The sequence below is a fragment of the Poecilia latipinna genome, unplaced genomic scaffold (assembly GCF_001443285.1).
Source record: "Poecilia latipinna isolate Pla-1442-1.1 unplaced genomic scaffold, P_latipinna-1.0 Scaffold479, whole genome shotgun sequence".
NCBI lineage: Eukaryota > Metazoa > Chordata > Actinopteri > Cyprinodontiformes > Poeciliidae > Poecilia > Poecilia latipinna.
In genome coordinates, this window is record NW_015113095.1 from 9,091 (window position 1) to 31,233 (window position 22,143).

The following is a 22,143-nucleotide window of genomic DNA, read 5'->3' on the forward strand; positions in this document are numbered from 1 at the left end:
CTTCCTGGACTGAGCATGCTCTGTGCATTTGAAACAAGTCTTTAAAAATCTACCAGTTCAGCAAAACCTCTCCAACCATAAGTAATGGCTTTAGAACAGACTAATAAGCACCATAAAGCCTCAAACAAATTGAGCATATTGAGCAGAAGAGGCTCCGGCTTCCAGAGAACAGTATCAGCTAATTTTCAATTAAGATGCCACATTAGTATGAACCGAGCTCCAAACAGAAGTGTGTTCACCTGGATTTCGCTCCGCGGCTCTCGATCAGAGCAGCATTGACAGAAAGCCCACAGTAACTGTGTTTTCATTTGCTTCCCGCTGGTTTCGGATGGGGTGTTAAAAGAAAAGCAGACACCAGTTAATCAAAGCGGTCAATCCTGTGCACCATATGCGGAGTTGCAGCGGGGCCAGCAATGGGAGAAGTGACCTGTTGTCATTAGAGGTGTGGAACCGATGGATCGTGACCTGAGGCCGGTGTGCGCTGCAGGATGGCATTTTCCATACGGCATGACGGGAATGCGGGTCAGAGAGTGAACCATCCTGCAGCATGCAATCAGATGGACAACAGGCGTTCCCCCCATAAAACTAAAGTTTCATTTAACAGTTGCCTTAATCATTTAAAGCTAGTTGTAATGTTTTATGTAATCAAAAATGTAAGAAATGCACTGGAAACGTAGTCACACAACCAAACTTCTGCTTATTTCAAATCTGACAAAGTGAAGCAACCTCTAAGCTGATCCGTGATAGCCCCCTGCTGGCAGACTCCTGAACTGCTCAGTCTTCTCTCAGCCAGCGCCTCACGACCACATTTCCTCTCTAAAAACTCCCCAACTGCAGATATGGAGCGCTTCAAAGTGCGCGATCCAGTGGAGCAGAAACTGGTGGCAGGACCAGCTGTTAGGCCTGGACTGTGCCAGTTTGAGCCGAGCAGTTGGCAGGCCTGTTGGAAGCACGGCTAATGTGTAATTCAGTGCAGCTTTTTGTCACAGTCTAACCAGTCACAGACGGTGGAAAAAGATGGTGTTATTAGATTCTGCAGGCATCAGCTGCCTGTTGTTAGGTTCATGTAGAACAGATCTGAAATCCAGTCAATGGAACTTGGTAAATTACTGAAAATGTCATTGATTTCAGTATTTCAATTCAAAAAGGGAAACTCCTGTGTTAAGACACAGATTTTGAAGTCAAACCCTGTTTTCATATTCTGGGAAACAACCTACTGAGTTGAACTCACTCAAAGAGATCAACGTCTGGGTTAGACTCTTGATTCTCAGCCGGTCCTCTGTGGAGTTACTGTTGTGTTTTGGGTTGTTCTCGTTGTGCAGGATGTCCCAACAACATAGAAATCACAAAAAATACGTACGAGGAATTTGTTATGGCCACTCTAAAGCATCATCTTATTCAACAACAGGCTTAAATTATGACAGAAACGTTTTATGATCTTATTGAATAAATGTTAAAAAGAACATCATAAAACAATTCTTGGAAATTTTTTAAGATGTTAGAGATTATAAAAAACACCGAATAAAAAAGGTATTCAGGTTTATTTTCAACAATTAAAATATATACAGAAACAGATAAAAAAATTTAAAAAAACGTTTAACACGTAACAACTTTTGGTCCTCAGAGCAAGATATAAATAGAGAACAAAGATTATGAGTCAGTGTCTTCTGAACTGGAGTTGGTGGAGGTGGTGGAGGCAGAATCTGACAAACTGCTGCTTGTGCTGACGGACTGAGAGGCACTTTTGCTGGTCTTCTCTGGAGAGCGTAAAGGAAACGAAGCACCATCAAAATCTTATTATCAAATTATCCAAGGATAGCTTTGTGCCAACATGCTTTGCTTACTTTGATATTTTTTGAATTTCTTGAACAGGCAGGATCTGACAAATCGCTCGAGCTCCCGCAGAGTGGACGGCTTCAGTAACTCAAAGTCGATCTCGATCTCGTCCAGGTTGGTGGTGCACATGGTGGGCTCCGACGCTTGGAGGATTTCGACCACGCGGGCCAGCTTTATGCCAGGAAGGCGGTTGATGTCGAGGCTCAGCTGATGTTTTTCCTCATACGTCATCGGCAAGGCCTTATCATCCGAATCCCATCTTTTCTCGTGTGTAGCCGCCAAAGCTTTCTCTCTCAAATCCCAATCTTTGTTTTCTCTCAATGGATTCCTGAAATTAGAGAAAATAAGAGTAAACTTGTGTTTAATGTATAGAAACAGCAGTAAGTCAATAATCATACCTAACTGCAGGGTTTGAAGCACTTTTAGGTACGTCCCCGCCATGTTGTTTCTGGTCATTCTCCTTCCGCAGTTTTGGGGTTTGAGAAACGGCTGCATGCTGTCCATCAACCGTCTTTAGCTGGGCAGAAAAAACACCAGAACATTATTTTTATGTGGTGAAGCCTTTCTAATAAAGCTCCAAAACAACTAAAAGCACCAAGAAGCCAAAGATGTTGAAAACGGGGTAGTGAAGAAAGAAATGCAGCCGATTTCACACATGAACACCAGAGTTCTAGAGGATGTTCTGGCAGGTTTTGATTTAGACATTTTATGTTAGAAACACTCTAGAAATGTGGTGGAATGGCAGAACACAACGCAAAAAATCCACTGAGGAAATCTCTCTCAACACGTTAGGTTACACATGTTTTTACTACAGCTCCTTCCTGGCAAAAAGCAAGCAGAGATCAACGAATCAGGAGAGCAGAAAGGAGATTGAAGCAGCCATTTTGATCTGCAGCAAACACTCTGTGAGATCTGCCATCTCACCCGCTGATATTCCAGACATTCAACTCAAACGAAAAATGTCTTCCAGGCGTCCAAAGCGGACGTTGTGGAAATTTGTTGACACATATTTCACCAATCAGGAACATCTCTAGAACATTTAAGTGCACGTGTGAAAATGGCTCTGGGGCACGTCTGCAAGGGAAGGCAACACCGTTAACACGTCAATATATATGTTACAAACAGCACCTTCCGTTCATTAGCACCCCTGGAGAAGATGAGCCTTAGGAAATATATATTTTATTGCACTGATATTAAATTGTAACAAAAAATATCTAACCGTTGATTTAAGTGTATTTTAGTGCAGAAAATATACTGATAAAATGTCTTTTAAACAAGTACAAGTAATCACCCTTGTCTATGGGCCTATTTCTTTAAACTACTCTGCAAAATGGAAAAGAACACATTTCATGTCAATTAAAAAAAAAAATAGATGACTCCTCAAAGTCCGTCGTCCAGGTGGGTTTTCATGAATATGTTCAGTGGACGACACTCTGGGCATTATAAATTCCTTCACATTGTGAATAAAACAATACAAAATGCAGCCCCAAAACAACACAGAATCGGTTTATCGGACAGTAAAAGCACCGTTTTTCCACGGCGTCATCTCTCAAATCTAACTGTAAATCTCGTAGTTTTGTCAGGTGAACATCTATTGCGATATCTTTTGATTTCATGAAAAACAATTATTTATTTCTTTCAGATGAAACCCACCTGTTTTCGTGCCTCGGCAAACCGGGCGGAGTCCTCCACTGTCGACTCGGATCTGTCCAAACTAGCCAGACTGCTGATGGTGCAGCTGGGAGCGGTGACCCCGACTTGCTCGTCTGGCATCTTGGCAAACCTCTGTTCGAACACTCCCTTCAAGCATCCATAAGCAAGCATGAAATGGAGAGAATTACTAAAACAAATAATACAGTATTATAATTTGCAACACACCTGAAGCTTTCTGGCCATGCCGACCACAGTGTGATGGGAGGGGTTGTACTTGTAGCAATTGGAAAAGATTAAGCGGATATCTGCAGCAAACTGCTGCGCGTCCTGGTACTCTCCTCCATCCATCTTTTTCTGCAGGTGAACAGAAATCTTTTAAGTGATGCCAGGATTACACTTCAATCCACAAAAAGGTTAAAAAAAATAAAAAGTAGCTCTACTTTCACAGTGCTGAGATCCATTGGGTATTTGATGATGTCGTGGTAATCGTGAATCCCCAGAGCGTTAGCGTCTACAGGCATGTAGAATGGCCAGGCGTAGGCAGAATGTTTTTTCGACAGCATCTCCTTCAGGATGTTGCTGCAGTACTTTAGCTGTTCCCTCAGCCCTCCATGTTCTGTGTTCGGAAAGTCCCTCGCTTCAAAGTCGCTCTTGGTAGGAGTGGTAGTTCGGCCCACGCCTTCAGGCCTCATCCTTTTTTCTGAAAGGAGCAGCAAAGCGTATTCAACCCCTCTTGAAATATTTAGATTGTGCCAAACTACAACACAGACCAACACAAATGTAGTGCAAGTAGACAAAAAAAAAAGGTCTCTGATGACAGAAACTGTTTGTTGAAGTGGCACAAATAATTTTTGCATTATCTTTTGTGGGGAAATATTCACTGGCTGTAAATTCTGATTGTTTGTCTTTGAGTGTTGGACTGTTCACATGTGGAATGGATGTTTGATTCATGTTTAGAAGATTAAACAGTTTTAGTCGTTTGAGATCTCAGGTTTGTTTTGATTCTGTTTTTTCCTGAAAGGAGGAAGACTTGCTGTCAGTTTGAGTCACATCCTGACTGGACGATGTTTTAGATGTATTGTGAAGGTCTTGTGTGAATGAATGATACATTTTATCTGCTTTCAAAAGGGTGGAAATCAAGAAATTTTACTTTAGATTCTGTATTTTCTTACATGCATGTAACGGTTAATGATTAGGTAAAAATAGAGCAGACTGTAAGCTGGACATCAACAGATGGGTGCAAGTCAGAGTCATGCACCAGCTGTAGGAATGTACAGGTCATCTTGAGTGTGTGAGGAGAGAGAGAGGGGTGTTTTCAAGATCAACACATACTGGTGTTGGTGCCAACAGGCAGACAGAGCTCTCATTGTTATACAAGGCCTTAATTAAAACTCTCAAAGACAAAGTAGTTGAATCTTATCAATTATTTAATAGAAAATTCCCCAACAGAGTCTCCCACATGAAAAACCCCAGTAAAATAAAGTGACATTATGATTATAATGTGACAAAATTTGAGCACAAATTGTTTTTCAATGCGCTGTACGTCTCACCTCACGTCAGCCGTTTGAAGACGCGACTACATTACCTGTTGGGATGCTTTTTCTGCCTCTCCCTTTGCCTGCATGAGGGACAATCTCCTCCTCTTTCTGAGGCATCTGGGAAACTTTTTGCAAGAAAATCTTCTCCAAGGCGAGAGCCATCAGCACGATGTCATCGGTAGGCTGGACAGGAGGATGGGGAAAACTCTGTTAGGACTTACATATCCAGGACTTTACCTTCTTTAAACCAAGAAGCTCCTAACCTTGTTATATATGTAACAGTTGGTAAACATGGTGTTGAAGTCCTGCAGGCATTCACTTGAACTCCAGTAGTAGTTGTTCTCCAGGCGTTTCTTGATGGTGCCCAAGTCCATGGGGGACGTTATGATCTTATGATAGTCCTGTTGAAATAGAAGGTGAGTTTGGATGTAAGAGACAGTCTGTCCAGGTATGACTGACAATGCAGGGCAGTTCCTATCTGGCAATAATATGAGGTAAACCCCACCCCCCCAAAAAAAAACAGATTACTCACTGGTAGACCAAGACTGACTGCATCAACAGGCTGGTAGAACGGCCAAGCGAACTGGTGCCGCCACAGAGCTTTCACCACCACTTTCTCCATGTACTGCAGCTGGTTGGTCCGTCGGCCAGGCTTGTTGGGATCGGTCACCTCCGGAGGAGGAGGATTCACGAGCATTTTGGGATCTGGCTCAGCGTCGGAGGACATGATGCAGGTGAAACGGGGTTCGCCGTTATCTCCTTTTAGCCAGGTAGCGTGTGCCTTTCAGCTCAGTGGAGACTCCGAGGGAACGCCAGCCTGCTTCATGCATAGTTTTCATGCCACACAACCTGTCAATCAAACAGCAAACGGTTACAACTGTGCAATTCTGACAACGCTGTGGGAATTGTAGTGGCATTGTTAAGCTTGCCTCTACTCTTTTTGTTCATCTTTTGTATGTTTGTTATATCAGCTTTCTACCATTATAACCTAAATTAACTGAAATAAATACTTGAAATATTTCAGTCTGTTTAACAAATTTGTATATTCTAAGACTAGCTTTCATTTAATGGAATTAGCTCAATAAATTAGCTTACATAAATGTACAAAAACAAGAAAAAAATGGGGAAATTTAATTGAACAGATTTATGTAATCATTAAAATGCTAGGTCTTACTAAGCAGAAAAAACATCTTAAGGGATATATTATTCCTTTTTATTTAAGCAAATTATTTTGAACCCTCTAAACTTGACAATTTGGGCCATCAAGGGAAAAATCACTGTTTTAAAATGCTCAGATTTATGGGATGATATTTAGTGAAGGGCTGTGTCATTACAGTAGCCTTAAAAACACCGAAAATGGTGGCCGTTACAAAAAACAACACGTAAATAAAATAAATAAATCTTAGTCCAAGTATTTTAGTTTTATCGAGCAAGTTCAAAGAAGAGTTTAACCAACAGTTACTGAAACGGTAAACTTGTTTAAAGCAACAAACAGCTCTGGATGTTGTCGAAATAATACAAAGTATCCTTTATTGAATGCTGGTAACTGTTGGACATTTTTAAGCGCTTTGTTCCGACAGAGAAAAAAACAGCGGTAACACGTAATAACGTTACAGCAACACTCGCTAGCTCACTTGGCTAACTGGTTTTCATAAAGTGCTACTCACTAGCAGATTAAAGCAACAAAAAAAAAAATAAAACACTCAAAGCCCAGTAAGCATCGGCATAAATCAGTCTCACATAAACACAGCCAACCTGGAGTAGCCGTTCTTTGTTTTCTGGTGGCCGACTTCTAGTTTAGGAAGTCTTGACGCTGAATCTTCGTGTTTAACGAAGCAAAAGTATCCTTTACAACAACTGACCAGGAAAAATAACGGTTGAACAAAAACTGAAGGGTTTATGAACTCCTTTTTTTTTCTCGTGAGAGGGGGTTGAGGTGATCTTCTGAGGACTTTTTTCTGACTCAAATAAGTTATTACTGAAGGGAAATGAAATCAGAAAGCCGAATTAGATTTACTTCAGAGTGCAGGACTGGGGTACCAACTGAAAACTAACTGACCAGTAGCTGACATGGCTGGAGCAGGAATGGAGGGAGGGGCGTTCCTCTTCACACCGCCACCTGTTGAACTGGAGTGTCTAGAGCAGCGGTTCTCAAGCACGGGGTCCGCTTCCCATTGGGGGTCGTCTTGAGATGGACAGCTCTGGAAATCCAAATACATGAATCAGTGCTTGCCTGAGAGCTTATTTGCTGTTGTTGTTAGTCTACAAGAGAAAAATGTATACAAAACAACCATAAAAGTTGTGGGTAATTATCGAGAAGAATTAAGATATATATTTGAAAAGACCGCAGGCTCAATTTTCTTCTCTCAGATCCCAAGACTTGGGATTCTGGGAGAATCGCGGGCAGAAGTGAAACCACAGAAAAAACAGCAATCGGTGTTCGACACAGAGTTTAATCAAAACCAAAACAAAGTATGAAAATTACATAAGAAAACTGCAAAACAACACAGAGAACATACATTCATTTACCTGAGAGAAATAGGGTAAGGGAAAAATGCCAAAATAGAAGGAAAGCAACGACACGTCTTTGGAGAGTCCTCATGCGTTTTGCAAAACAATCTGATTCGTTGCTCTGGGGCTTTACTTTTTTATTCAAAAAGAGTGTTTTCTTTGTTTTAATTTATGCAATTATGCGATTAAGGCGTGTACTTTCCTTGTATAGCTGAAACCAGTTTCAAATTACGAAGTTGAAAAGTTCGAAGCAATTTTATTACCTTCTGAGACCTGTTTAATTTCGGGCTATCTCTTTCTAGATAAAGGAGACCAAAGGTCATTTTAGAGCAAGCTCTTCTCATGTCAGTTTGAAATGTGATGTTACTCCTAATTCCTGGTTGGAACAAAGCCTCTATTTTTTGCCAGGGTTCAACCAAAAGTCCTCTGAGATCAAAGCGCAGATTTTAAGAATTAAAAGACTTATAGAATACACCTGAGCATTTTCAATACAAACACATTCATTCTAGACATTTTCTAATTAATGTTATACTAGTTTTAATTATATGTTTGGCTCACTTAGTGTTACAAATAGTTAGCTAAGTTAGCTAACACTAATGTAGCTAGCACTAAGTTAGCTACATTAGTTAGCTAACTTAGCTAACTAACTTAGATAAGTTATCTAACTAACATAGCCAAGTTGGTTAGTTAACTAACTAACTAACTAACTAACTAACTAACTAACTAACTAACTAACTAACTAACTAACTAACTAACTAACTAAGTTAACACTGTTAGTTAGTGTATTAACTACCAGTGCTGTTAATATAAAACTACATATTAGACTAGTTCGAGTCATGTTAATTTTAACTAAATGGTATTCTACCAATTAAATTGCAATTATTAAAAGTATTATGTGTTGTTAGTTTGTTTTTCCATAAGTTTTAGTGTTTCTCTGTGGGGGATGATTTGACTTGTCTCCTCCACTACCTGTGTGCCAGAGTTAATTTATGGCGTGGTTCCTTCCTGATAACAGACATTCTTTTCTGCAGGGATAACTTAAAGCCCTCTTATTCAAACTAATCCTGCTCAATCTACCTTTTTCTCATGTGGTAAGATTAAATACTAAGAATATTCAATTTTTCTCAACAGTAATACATAAACTATTTGTGCACAGTGACCACTTGAGTACCCATTTGTGATGCTACACATACAGGCTATTAACATTTTAGAATTGCACACAGTATAGATTAGCTGTACATATTCAAATAAAACCATCTTGCACAAATAATCCTTTATCCCACTGCCTCTTCATTTATCATTTTCTACCATTTTTGAAATTGGAGAAAGAACCGCAAAAATACCAATTTTATGCTGTTTTGTGGCATAGACTTAGAGTGCCTGTGGACTCTATTTGCTATTGTGAATCAGGACATGTGTTGTGTCACTGCAAGGTGTTGACCACACTTACCTTCCCAGAGGGCCATCTTGTCAGGACTTAGCCCTCTTTGACATTCATTTAGCCGAGATGTGGCAGAGGGTGTGATGTGGAGGTGGTGAATCTACAGACTAAGTGAGATGTTAGGAGGTGTCGATTGGTTCAATAAATTAACCCTGTTTTCTCTCATTTTTTTTCTCAGTTTTCGCTGTTCTTCTGTATCTTAGATGTGTTTGGCAGTGGGGGTTGAAATCTTGTCTCTGGATTCGATTCAAATGTCATACATCGACCAACACAAAACTGTTTCCAAGTGTGAAACACCCATATTATTAAGTATTTAAACATCAAGGTAAGACATTAAAAAAACACAAGACGGACATATTTTGCTTGAACAATTTGTAAATACAATAATGAATAGATTTCTAAGAATTAAAAAAAGGGTTGCAGTCATATTGGATGTTGAACTTGGGACTTCTAACTAACAATATTGGAATTCTGACTCCTGTGGGATTCCTTTTTGTTTTTCTGCTCGCAACTTTGAAGTTCTAAGTATAAATGTGTAACAATAAGTATTACAGACCTTTTCTTTTTGTTTTTTACACAATTACTGAACCAAAACCCACTTATGTAATAGTTTCAAAATAAATGTTCGTCCTGTGACCAAATAACGGAGAATAACACAACCAGTTTACTAATACAGCAAAAATAACAGTACAAAACACACTTTTGATCCTTATAAGTTCCCGTACCTTCCCCTCGTAACGCGCTTGCGCAGAACCTTAACAGACCACATTCCCCGCTTCTCCTTCTCCTCGCAGGTCCTCTTAGCTCAACGCAAACATTAAGAAGCGAGCTGCTTGGCTTAGCCGCTCAGCAGGGCCCTTTCCTTCACTGTACGGGTTTTTCTCCCCTTTTTCATACTTTCCGATGAAATAATATCTGACTGTGCAGCAGCATCAATCCTCGTGAGTATTAGCATATAAGCAAAAGCTCATTGTTTGAATGGAAGATGGCCCCCCTTCGTGGCTGCGACTTGTCAACAGCGCAGCACGCTAAGGCCACTACTCACTTTTTTGTTAAAATCGGTATTTTTTTGTCTGTTAATTTGTTTTAGTAAAACCTGGTTCACATTATATGTAGCCATATTTGGAATACTATCTCTGTTTCCAGCGTTGAGTACCACAGAAACACAACTAAGCGATCCCGTCTTGCTCTTTGTTTAATGTTACTTTTCCACATTTTATTTTATTTCAGCGAACATGTATAAATCACCTCGTGTTTAAAAGTAACCTTAAATCCAACAAGATGGTTGTTAAAGGTGTTTATACCTGTTCCTTTCTCAAAATATTAACATTTTAACGTTAGTTAACTGAAGCTAGCTGCAGTAGCTAACTGTGTAGCGTAACGGTTGAGCTACTGCAGGTATTTATTAAGCAGTTAGCAACAGTAAGCAGCCACATTACTTCCCAATTAGATTTGTTATAACATATACTGAATACGGTAAGAACGTTTAAAGGTTAGAAATGTAGCTATGCTTGTAAAACTTTGAAGTAGTGTGTAAAAGTAGCTAATCGTTGTGCTAGCAAGCCGTTTAGTTGAGCACATCTTTTTAAATCAGTGGTCTGCATGTTTGTTGTCAGAAGACCGGTAGTTTAATTCCCTTTCTTTAGGAATGTCGGCAATGTCAGATGAAATCTCTATGTTAGAACAAATGATGCCATTTGAAAGCTAATTTAAAAAGGCTTCATAAACATTCACGGTTGTTGTCTAGAAATGAAAAAGTTACGGTGTTTTGAATGCAAAATAAATGATTAAACACCCGAGTAAAGACAAAATAATTCTGTTAATGTGCTCCCCAATTTACAATGAAAAATACAGTATTGTATCATAAACAAAGGTCTTAACATCGGAAAAGTCCTTTATTCAGCTTAAAAGTCACATTAATTATAACACAATATTTTCTAAAGCGATCAGTCTAATACATAAAAGGAAAGTAAAAAGAGTTTAGTTCTGAAATTAATGTTTAAAAAAACTGAGCATGTATTATAGTGGACTATTGTAGTTTCGGTATAAGTGGAATTTAAATCCGATTTTTTTTTCTTCTGTTCTCTTTCTTTTCCATCTAAATGAGTTTCATATACTCTGAGGACAAGTACCTCTGTCAAGTTATGAAATTAAGATACAATTTGCTACTTTTTTTATGGGGCCATCTCTGCTCTGACTAGATTAGGACAATATGAACTCAATATTTGATCTATATAGTTTTGAGTTCAATCAGGCACATTAATACATGTTGGTTTTGTTTTAACAGCTAAACTAACATCCCCAGACATACTGTCAAGTTAAGAGGTTTGCAAACATGTTATGTAGAGTGACGGCAATGAGAAACCGTGTAGTAATTTCCCATTTCTAGAGCTCAGGTAGTTATTTACAAATTGATGGTATATTAGTATTTAAAACATCTTTCAACAGTTGCACCGTATGTATAGAGTAGAATATTATATTGGCATTGCATCAGAGTGAAGCCTGTTTAGTCCAATCAGGTGTATAATATAAATACTGAAAATCAAAGATAAGAGTGTGGACTGTGTGTGTGTCTGATTACCATTTACTTTTCTAAGACTTATTAATGACAGCAAACCACTTGCCTGTTTGTTCTCTATTTCAGGTTAGTGTGCAATCAATGTTAGTGTCCTCACCATGGCAACAGAAGACAAGAAGCCAGAGACTGACACTAAGCCTCCAGTGGTCCCATCAGCGTCTGCCAGCCAAAGCAAGGTCTGACGAATGAAAGCGATCGATCCCGTTGCCCGTTTTGTCTCGTCCCTGCAGACGGCCTGATCGCTGTGGCTGTGCTGATCTTTTCTGTTGCTCTTGTTCACAGTCTGCGCCTGCCAAGCCAAACTACAGCCTGAAATTCACATTAGCAGGACACACTAAGGCCGTGTCGTCCGTCAAGTTCAGCCCGAGCGGAGAATGGCTCGCCAGCTCCTGTGAGTCCATTAAACATCATTGTGATGACAGTCTGACTCGGATTCTAATGTGACTCTAATGCCAGTAAAGTATTGAAATGTTAATTGGTATAAAACTGCATTTTTAGGGATGCCCTTTAATGTAATGCTTCTATGCAACGTATTAGCAGATATGAAGTTTTTTGACCTTAGCAGCAAAACTTTGATCATTTTCAAAGTTCTCTGAGCTTCAGATCTCATCATTCCATCATAGTTTCTTTTTTCCACTCAATATGTTGCCACGGGAACAAATTAAAAACTTCTTTAATGCTATTGTAGCGATGACATCGAACAGCTGGACAGGCAGTCTGACAAAACCGATCCAGTACAAGTCAGCAAAACTTTCAAAGTAAGAGTCTCAAACTCTTGATACATCAAGTTTCAAACTAAAATCACAAACTTTCATGTGTTTGATTGTGAAAATGGCATCTTTCACAATCAGCCTCTGATCAACGCTTCATGGACATGACTTCACTTTCATTTGAAGTTGTGTTAAAAGAATTATTGCTCATTTGGAGCAAGACTTGTATGGAAATACAAGTGATTGTAATATATCAGCAATATTAGCCCACACTAATGTTGGGGTAATAATTAGTAGAAAAGAAGATAAAAATGAGGGAATTCTACATAAACACAAAATAATAATTCACACACACTACCAACCAAAATAATAGTGTTGTAAATGTCAGTATTATTTGTTATTATAATAATAATGATTATTTCTGCTTGGTCTCCGGAGGTTTAAATGATTAAAGTGATTTATGCTGATTATTTTACGACCTGCAGCACAAATTTATTACATAATACACGTTTAAATAAGTTGCTTTTAGGTCAACGGTGCCGACAAAAGATTTTCAGTCCTCTGTTATAAAAACGGCCGTCTGTGATTTACAGAGTTATTTTCCGACTCTCAGCAGATTCGCCATCATTCGTTTTAAGGTTGTTTTCCCAAACAGTCCTGACTGAGTCTCTGTTTCTGCTCCAGCTGCTGATAAACTCATAAAAATCTGGGGTGCGTACGACGGAAAGTTTGAGAAAACCATCTCTGGACACAAGCTGGTGAGCAGAACTGGACCTTCTGTCTGAGCAGGTTTGCCTTTAAAAGCGTCGTTTGTGACTTTTGGTCCTAAACCCGCAGGGCATCTCTGACGTGGCGTGGTCCTCGGACTCCAACCTGCTGGTGTCGGCGTCCGACGACAAAACCCTGAAGATCTGGGACGTCAACTCGGTAAGGCGGCTCAGACGCGTCAAACCCGCGGTGCTGGGATTGGCAGACGCCGGACTGAATATTTTCTTTTCAATCCAGGGAAAGTGCTTAAAAACCCTGAAGGGCCACAGCAACTACGTGTTCTGCTGCAACTTCAACCCGCAGTCCAACCTCATCGTGTCGGGATCGGTGAGTGCGCTCGCAGCTCCTGGCAACAACACTCCGTCAGAAACACGGAGCAGATGTTGGACTGCAGCCAGAGCTCTCTCCCACTAGCAGCAAAACTTTAGTGACTTTGACTGAAACACTCATCCAGTGTGTGTGTGTGTGTGTGTTTTTTTTCTTTTCTTTTTGGCGTCTAGTTCGACGAGAGTGTGAGGATATGGGACGTGAAGACCGGGAAGTGTTTGAAAACACTGCCGGCTCACTCCGATCCCGTCTCCGCTGTGAGTTGGATTCTGTTTCTTTTTAATTCTCTTTGACTGAAACAGGAAAACGTGAAATCTGCTTAAATCTGCAGGTTCACTTCAACAGAGACGGCTCTCTGATCGTGTCCAGCAGCTACGACGGACTCTGGTAAAGCGCTCCGCTCTGAGATTCTGTTTTTATTTTACTTGTGTTTGTCTTGCTAACTAACAGTTTTGTTCTTATTCCAGCCGAATCTGGGACACGGCGTCGGGGCAGTGTTTAAAAACGCTCATTGGTAAGATCAGCCACAAAAACACAAAAGATAAACCAATAGACTTTAACATTGTCAAGAAGTTATTTTGCCAATAGATTCGATGAGTGGATTCAAAAAGTGATTGTTGCACTTAGTGATGAGTTTTGACTTTAGAAAGTTAGGTGGAAGGAAAAAGTGAGGCAGGGAAAAGGTACAGTAGCAACAAATGTAGCGTGAAGCCTTGAGAGGATTGTGAAGCAGAACTGTGACTGTCAGTTCCCCTATGAGGGAGATTCATATTCCTCTACAGCTGTGGTTTTACCACGTTTTCCTTCCACCAAACTTTCCATACATCTCTGAAAAGACAGCGACAGTCATCAGTCTTCCCATTTTTTTTGTTTGTATTAAAAATCCTAGCATGTAATGCAGTTTTTTTTTATATACAAACATAATCTTGGACTTTTATAAACATCAAAACAATCTGATTTAGAGGCTTGAATTATATCCCTTATATCTGACTTTATACAAGTTATACATTTAATTACTGAAATAAATGAACTTTTCAATGATTTCCTGATGCACCAATATAAAATATTATTCCGTTGCGTGAATTATTCAACAGCAGACCTTAAAATCGTTTCTAATATCGTCGGTATTATAATAACTGACACATCCACCTGCAGCTGCTCCCTACTGAGCTCCAGAAATATCACGTAGATGAAATGAGAACCATCCAGTCAGAAACACAGACAGGAATCCTAACAGGCTCAGATTTGTTTGCTAACGTTGCTCCCGCTTCCAACAGACGATGACAACCCTCCTGTGTCGTTTGTGAAGTTTTCTCCCAATGGGAAGTACATCCTGGCAGCTACTCTGGATAAGTGAGTGCTGCACATTTGCAGAGCAAAGTTGTTTACAGGGGCTGATCACTCGGGTTGTGTGCGACGCTCACCTGCAGAGGGCAGCACAACGCCACGTGAAACTGGACTGTGGGGTTTGTTTCACAGTTTGTGTTCATGGTTTGTCTTTGCAGCACGCTGAAGCTGTGGGACTACAGCAAAGGAAAGGTGAGAAAACATCTGTTTTTTAAAAAAAATGATTTTTTTTTCTTTTTCGTTCTTTTTACCCGAGTCTGTCAAGTGTTTCCACCCAGACTGCTTAAAGGAATGCCTTAGTTTTTGAAACAAGTGAAGCTGCAGTTCTGATCACCTCCTGAATGTTTCTCATAATTTCAGTGCTTGAAGACGTACACAGGCCATAAGAACGAGAAGTACTGCATTTTTGCTAATTTCTCTGTCACCGGAGGGAAGGTAAGTCCCCGTCTCGTCTTGTCTCAGAGTGTGTACGGTGTCACGAGTGGCTAAACGTGACTCTCTGGCCGCTGTCCTGCAGTGGATTGTGTCCGGCTCTGAGGACAACATGGTTTACATCTGGAACCTGCAGACGAAGGAGATCGTGCAGAAACTGCAGGGCCACACAGGTACAGCACACGAGTTGTCTGTTTGATTCCCTGCTGGGTTTGAAGTCTTAACTCCAAATTTGCTTTTTGTGTCATTACAATTAATGTTTTTGATCAGTCAGGAAAACATAAGTGGAAAAATATCCCCAAAGCATGGTGCTTCCACCTCCGTTTCGCTAGATTACTTGCACATTATACCTTTTAACCTTTTTCCACATTTCTGCTCAGACGTCGTCATTTCGACCGCCTGCCACCCGACAGAGAACATCATCGCATCTGCTGCTTTAGAAAACGACAAAACCATCAAGCTATGGAAAAGCGACTGCTAATTCAGTTTTTGTTTTTGGGATATTTTTGGCCTATTATTCACCTTTCTATATAATATATGTTGGGTTTTTTTTCTACATTGTGATGCAAGACAAGAAAGAGGACCTGTTTTTTTTTTTTTTAAACGGAGCTCCGGATGAATGCAGAGAACTGTACCTGAAGTTCAGTAAGGAGTAGCAAACCCGTCAACCACACATCAGCTTCGCAGTGCAGATCCTCCTCACACCTGAGGTGCGTCACGTTTATTGGTCTCCTTAAAGAAAACAGGTAAATCGTGTTGACCCTTCAGCTGTTTCAGTATTCTTGACTCTGCCTCTCTGCTTTTTACCAGCTACTGTACAATGAACGTAGTTGTTTCCAGGCTTGTTGTTCCTTGAATCCCTGTGTAACTGTAAAGTACCATTTAAATGAAGACGGCATATTTGCATTAACCTTCAGTCTTAATGAAATGGAGAAAAAGAAGAAAAATAAAGCCGTATTAATATTGCGTTATTTTCCCTAAATGTCAGATCTTTGTGCCACTTTTTTGTTTTCTCAAAAAAATGCCTCAGAGACTGAGTTTGACTCTGAGTTAATTTTAAAACTTGTCTTATTATTTTATTTTTTAGCATAACTGTACGAGCAACCAGTTACAATTCTTGTGTTCTATTTGTACATATGTACTGATTTTTTTTATTTTTTTTGGCTTATACTCTATTAGTACACACCTGTGTGAAAACAACAAGCAACATCCAATTTCTGTAGTTAATCTGGATTTCAGTGGAATACTTGTTTGCAGCTCTCAGATATAATCTGCAGCCTAATAAAGTTTTGTATGTTTCATGTTGTGCAAGTTGTTTTTGTACCTAAATGTGCATCAGTTCATTCTTTGTAAAGTTTTCTGTGTGTGTCTGTGCATGTATGGGTCTTGAGGCTTACAGTCGTATTTCTTTTTCAAATCAATGCTGATGCAAACTTCACACTGGACCTACAAGTTTTTCCTTCCACTCAATTTTCCATTACTCTGAAAGTAAATCTTGTTTACAGCAATTACCATTTGTGGTCAACTCTGTAACAATACAGTAGTCTTCCCTATGACTGTGCAGGTCACAAAATAATGAAAAAAATTACTTTATCAGTCAAAATAACCAAATATCTACATATTTGTGAATGAAAGATGTTCGGGTTTTCCACCAGAACCCGTTCCAGCTGTCATTTCATCTCATATAAGAACAGATGGACTTTAATCAGTTTAAAGTTTTTTTTTAATAACTTTTTGTTTCTTTCCATGAGAGAACATCAGAACAATCCACAAACAGATGACAAAAACAAACAAAAAAACTTTGTCTCCTTAAAAACAGAAAAATAAAAACATAATCATCAGAGATGTTCCCATCTTGCAGTGACAGGTTGAAAAATGGCAAAAGTAAAAGGCGACACAAGTTACCAAAGTGCCAAAGCGGACAATCCTTCCCTCCCACTCCCCACAAAACAAAATTACACTTTCAGTCTGAAGCTGAGGAAACTTTTCCACAAAACAGCCACAGAGAAGAAAAAGAACAGAGTAAATAAGCAGGGGATAAAACTACCTTTGTACAAAAATAGATCTTTTTCCCAAGTGATTTTTTTTCTTTTTTTTTATAAACTAGAACATTTAACCGTTTATGCCACAAACAAAGCAGTGATTGTGTCACAAGCTCAGCTTTTCCTGATTACACGTTTTCAACATACATTTGCTAAGCAACATATACATTTAGGAGAGTAATTTTTTTTTTTAAGTTTTATTTTTGCCTCTCCTGATTTTTCGAGGTCACAGAAAACGGCTTAAGCTGGTTTCTTTTGAGTTCAGAGCTGCTGCACTTCTGCTGGTGGATTATTGTGTTTTTTATTTTATTTTGTTTTTAATAAAAGTTACAATCCAGCCCTCCCCACCCGTATTTGTGATAAAAACACCTTTAAACTCCCACAGCTTAGGAAAATTCAGATTTTTTTTTTTTTTTCAGTTTTGGAATATTCAATGAGTTGATCTGCTGATATATATTTATAAATATATACAAATATACATATTAACAAAATATAGCTTTATGTTGTAAAGCATCCGTTTAGGTTTTCATTCTATGTGGACAATTATTTCCTTTTCTTTTCCCACATCTGTCAATTTCCTGCAGGGGGCGTGAACTTTTGCACGTCACACACTTTATATGGCTTTTACACGATTGCTTCCAATCTTCGGCGAGTCAGCCAGAAACGAAGAGGATGTTCATATATATTTCTTTTTAATATTTGGGGAAACAAATCTTTGACTGTTTGAAATGAGCTTTTCTTGATTCAAAAAAAAAAATAAAAAACATATTCTGCATCGGGGAAACAAACATGTTCTCCCAGAATATAAATACTGTAAACTGAGCCCAAGCTGGCAGGTAATACTGTCACCTGGATAGGATGCAAAAACACACAAACCACCGTGCTTAAGTTCATTTTAGCAATAAACACCACGCTGATGGGTTAAGCTGAAGGTATTGCTACTTTTCTCATTGCTACTTTTCTGCTCGGCGCGGAGCATCTGTGGCAATTAGAAAGCTGTGACAAAGTGCCTTCCTTCTGTTCGTCCATTTAAATACTTCTAGAAAACAATTTCAAGTAATGTTGCAGCGCTGCTTCTCTTCCGCCAGAGGGAGCTCACGGCACACAAATCACCACACGCTCGAGGTAAATCGTGACTTCCAGCACATTTCACATCCATCACATCTGACTTTTCCGAGCTGGCTTTTCAACAGAGGGAATAACTGGAAACAATTTCACAAGATGGAACAACATCCATCTCGAAATAGTGAGAAAAAAAAAAAAAAAAAAAAAAAAAGATTTAAGCACATATTCTACCGTTGGTGATTTATGTATAAATTCTCTGCGGAGTCTCTGTGGGGCTACTGGAAAAGTATGGAAATGTCATAGTGCTTAAATATGTAATTATATGAGAAGGAAAACTAGTAAAACATAAGAGAAAGGGAGCAATGAAAGCGGTCAATATCCGGCAGCTTTCAGCTCATAGAGTTCTGTTTTTTTTTTTTGTTTCTTTTGTACTCATTTCTTCTATATTTTACTTTTCACATTATACGTTCTGGGCAGTAAAGAGGGAACAGGGAATATTGGTGAGCTGTTCCAGCCAGCTTCTACAATGGGGCCCACGTGGGTAAGTAACAAGCTGGAAAATGGGCCCCAAATAGGATTGTCACTGGGTTACATAACAACCCCATGTCAAAGGCCTGCATAGGTTGATGTAGGGACAAGATGTGATAATCAATTCAGACCGATTTTCTAAGAATTCATGTCAGAGCCAAAACCAAAGTCCACTTGATACCAGCAGAGGCGATGCAAACATGTATATGGGGCCCTTATGCAGTGGGGAAGGTCCAAACTGAGAAGCTGTTTGGTTTTTAACAAACTAAAATTGAGTTTAGGTTCCATGAAACATCAGTTAGTTAACATACCATCGTTAGAACTGTTTGAAAGTTTTGAAATAGATTTAGTTAAAATTTTATTCTGCTACGAAATGACAATTTCTATTATTTTGTGCGTTGCAAGATGCTATAAATAGCATCCATGAGGTGAAAAGTGAATTGCTGTCAAGAAGCCAAGACTTGTTTGCTCGTGTTGCCTTAGAAATCTCAGCCTAACGGTTGATAAAAACAGTCATTGCTTAGGTTTGTTCTGACTTACCGTTTCCAGACAGTCAGGAGTCGTGTGAACAAGTTTGGCGATTCGTAGTTTGCGAGATTTTCTGGTAGATTTATGGTGCGTTCCATTTACCTTGAGAGGTGAAATTTTCATGGATGTAAGAATTCGATCAGATTAAACTTTTCTAGTTAGAAAACCAAACTGAGTCAAGCATGGCATACCAGCGAAAGTTACAGAAAAAACATTAGAAAAGTGAAAAATCAATTTATAACAAACTTCTCTTTACGTAAACAGCTGTATTGAATTTTTAGGTTGGGGTTAGTGATAAACCTCAGTTTCTGAGCATAATTCTCAGTTTTTCCGGCAAAAAACTCAGAAATTCTGCATTTCAAGTGCAACTAAAATGTCCCGTTAGCTAACATTTAAGGCAAACTGTTTGTAATTCCTAGTTTAGCTAGTCGATTCATGCTTTGCTCTATTTTCCACAGGATCCAGAACTTATTAGGCACAAATAATTATGGTGTAATTTCTAACTTAACTGCAAGTTAGAAACCTACCAACCTATAGCTACAAGTAGCAATAAAACCCCTAAATAATTCATTTCTCAGTGTCATGCATTCAAGCAGTGAAGCCAAACATTGTACATTGTTATAAGTGATGCCATATTATTGACAGAAAAGACTTTTTAAAGTGAAAAAAAAATGTTTAGCTAATTTCTTCCAACTTGGAAAATTTGACTTCCAAGCACAAATGGAACGCACCGATGATTTCAACTAATATGGTTTCCGCTACCAACTTGGTTTATCTGAAGGTGATTCAACCAGATTAAAGTGAGCATCAATTTCTGAATAATAGAGACCCCCACCTCCCAAACATTTACTCTGGTTAAGCCGCCCTGCAGACAGTCTTTGGACATGAACACTATGCATAGTTTTGCAGCAGCTGCAGCATTTAGAGAAAAGCAGGAAAAGAAGAAAAACAAGAAAAAGAATGCGGACACAAAACACGTTTACACATAAAGACCTTTAACATTTCAGTTCAACTTAAATGTCACTTGGTTGTCCAGAGAAGTGCACAGAGTGAATGTGTGTGTGCGCGTGTGTGTGTGTTCTTTTCAGGAGGAAAAGTACTGAGGCGTTCTGGAACGGGACAGTGCCAAACTCCGCTGCAGAGGTCGATCACATCAACATCCGCTCTCCATGGAGAAACCCAACTACACTGTCATGAGGTTAAGTGCCAAGTAACAAACAAACAAACAAACACATAATGGCTCTGCCACAACAAACAAGCGCTCCTTCCCGTATACTCTAAAGCCTACACGAGTGTATGGAAACAGAGGTATTTGTGCATTACTGAAAATAAGGTCAATACTGTCGTAGCTTTCAGTACATGTAGATATGAGGTGTTGGAAAGAAAGAAGTGATGCCTGCTGCTGCAGCGAGCAGAGGGGTTTCTGAGCGTGGAGGTGTGTCTGCCTGGCAGAAATTAGCATGAAATGTGAGGCAGAGAGAGAGAGAGAGAGAGAGAGAGAGAGAGAGGACTACGAGGAGCTCAGAGTCTGACAGAACGATGACATTTCCTCTTGTGTGGGACTGTGTGTTGAGGCAAAAAAAGATAAAATAAAATAAAGTCTGAAAAAAGTAGACGTGTCGTCCCTGCACCTGCTGGAGCATCCACCGACGCCCAAGTCTCATAAAGCTAATTTACATCAGTTTACGGGCACAGAGAGTTACAGAGATTGTACTAAACAGGGTTTCCCCAAGTCATTCTGAGTACTTGAGGGTGGATTTGTGGACTGCTGAGACGTCCTTCCCCAACGCCGCACAGTGCTGGTACAGTAAGACATGGTCGGCTCTGTTGGAATTGGCCAGAGACCTGAGGTTTGTGAGAACTTGCCCTCCTGTTAAGCCACTTCTGAGTTCTACGCCGGCAAGCTCACTCTTCCAAAAAAATAAAATAAAAATAAAAAAACACCTGGTGCAAGACCTGACATGTTCAGTCAGGTTGAAGAGACGAGTTTCTTTGTGATGATGTGTTGTTGTTGTTGTTTTTCCCCAAGCTGTCCAGTCCTGAAAAGCAAAAGCAGGCTCAGATCCCAGATGAAACATCCCAGATGAAACATCCCAGAGGTTCCACAGAAGGTGCGATTGTCCCGATCACAACGCCTGTGACATCGCCGCTGTTTTGCTGAGCACTGTGGGTGTTGAAAACCTGATCGTCTCTGCTGCTGTTTTCTCATTTTGGGGGGGGGCACGATCCGACAAGCAAAGACGGAAACCATGGCTCAGTATGTCTATGTCCTCGTTTCAGTCCCGTCTCGCCACTTACGTTGATGGTGTTTTATATATTTATATATATATAGATATTTTTTCTTATTTATATATTTTACAAGGTATAAAAGAGACCCATATTCATGATGGATTCCTCGTGTTGAAACACTTCAGAGAGTTGGTGAGCAGAGAAGATGGCTGGAGGGACAAAAGCAAGAAGGGAGATGTTCGTTTGTGTTGTCTATTTTTCTTAAGTCTGCCCTTTTCTAGATGTTCTGGATCCAAGGCAGCTGGGGTGATGCATGTTGGGGGTTTAAGTGTGGGAGGGGGTGGGGGCATGAGGCTGAGGGTCAGGAGGGGTCACTCCTATTATGTCATTTGATGAGGAGCTTCGAGCATCTCCATGAGGAAGGTGTCGATGGGTGTGTCGCCAATCAGCTTGAAGAAGAAAAGGTGCTCCAAACACTTGAGCCCGATGGAGCGCAGCGCTGGTAACCGTAGCAACAGCTTAGCGAACCTGTTCAGAAATCAGTACGTTATTGGTTTGAATAAATGGTGAAATTAGTACGTATTTTTCAGACTATAAGCTGCTACTTTTT

The 22,143-nt window shown here is 39.7% G+C and overlaps 3 protein-coding genes and 1 long non-coding RNA gene across 7 annotated transcripts in view; 2 read left to right on the forward strand and 2 right to left on the reverse strand.

The window, feature by feature from the left end:
- Positions 1-1,522: 1,522 nt before the first annotated feature.
- Positions 1,523-7,258, reverse strand: LOC106951906 (bromodomain-containing protein 3-like). Of its 2 annotated transcripts, none has more exons than XM_015039686.1 (10): positions 7,087-7,258; positions 5,560-5,876; positions 5,291-5,428; positions 5,075-5,210; positions 3,930-4,189; positions 3,715-3,843; positions 3,490-3,636; positions 2,235-2,353; positions 1,845-2,164; positions 1,523-1,757 (listed from the first exon to the last, which is right to left on the reverse strand). In XM_015039686.1, the coding sequence occupies exons 2-10, from the start codon at positions 5,752-5,754 to the stop codon at positions 1,651-1,653; spliced, it is 1,551 nt and encodes a 516-aa protein (XP_014895172.1). In that variant the 5' UTR covers positions 5,755-5,876; positions 7,087-7,258; the 3' UTR covers positions 1,523-1,650. The 2 variants fall into 2 exon arrangements, with proteins under 2 accessions (XP_014895172.1, XP_014895171.1); XM_015039685.1 differs by lacking the exon at positions 7,087-7,258 and adding an exon at positions 6,783-7,080.
- On the forward strand, positions 4,196-20,887 carry LOC106951911 (uncharacterized). The gene is made up of 2 exons (XR_001425887.1): positions 4,196-4,798; positions 20,781-20,887. It is a non-coding gene; the product is annotated as an uncharacterized LOC106951911 (long non-coding RNA).
- On the forward strand, positions 9,727-16,442 carry wdr5 (WD repeat domain 5). Of its 2 annotated transcripts, none has more exons than XM_015039690.1 (14): positions 9,727-9,848; positions 11,624-11,733; positions 11,840-11,948; positions 12,952-13,025; positions 13,105-13,194; positions 13,273-13,362; positions 13,536-13,619; positions 13,694-13,749; positions 13,830-13,876; positions 14,640-14,715; positions 14,868-14,901; positions 15,070-15,144; positions 15,227-15,314; positions 15,522-16,442. In XM_015039690.1, exons 2-14 carry the CDS (start codon positions 11,656-11,658, stop codon positions 15,620-15,622), a joined length of 1,002 nt encoding a protein of 333 aa, XP_014895176.1. In that variant the 5' UTR covers positions 9,727-9,848; positions 11,624-11,655; the 3' UTR covers positions 15,623-16,442. The 2 variants fall into 2 exon arrangements, with proteins under 2 accessions (XP_014895176.1, XP_014895175.1); XM_015039689.1 differs by having other exon boundaries at positions 9,728-9,920.
- The window catches only part of rxraa (retinoid X receptor, alpha a), a 117,138-nt gene continuing 113,650 nt past the window's right edge, over positions 18,656-22,143 (reverse strand). For both annotated transcript variants that reach the window (XM_015039688.1, XM_015039687.1), the window contains exon 11: positions 18,656-22,061. In XM_015039688.1, the coding sequence (XP_014895174.1) occupies positions 21,914-22,061 (148 nt within the window). In that variant the 3' untranslated portion in view covers positions 18,656-21,913. The remainder of the gene's footprint in view (positions 22,062-22,143) is intronic.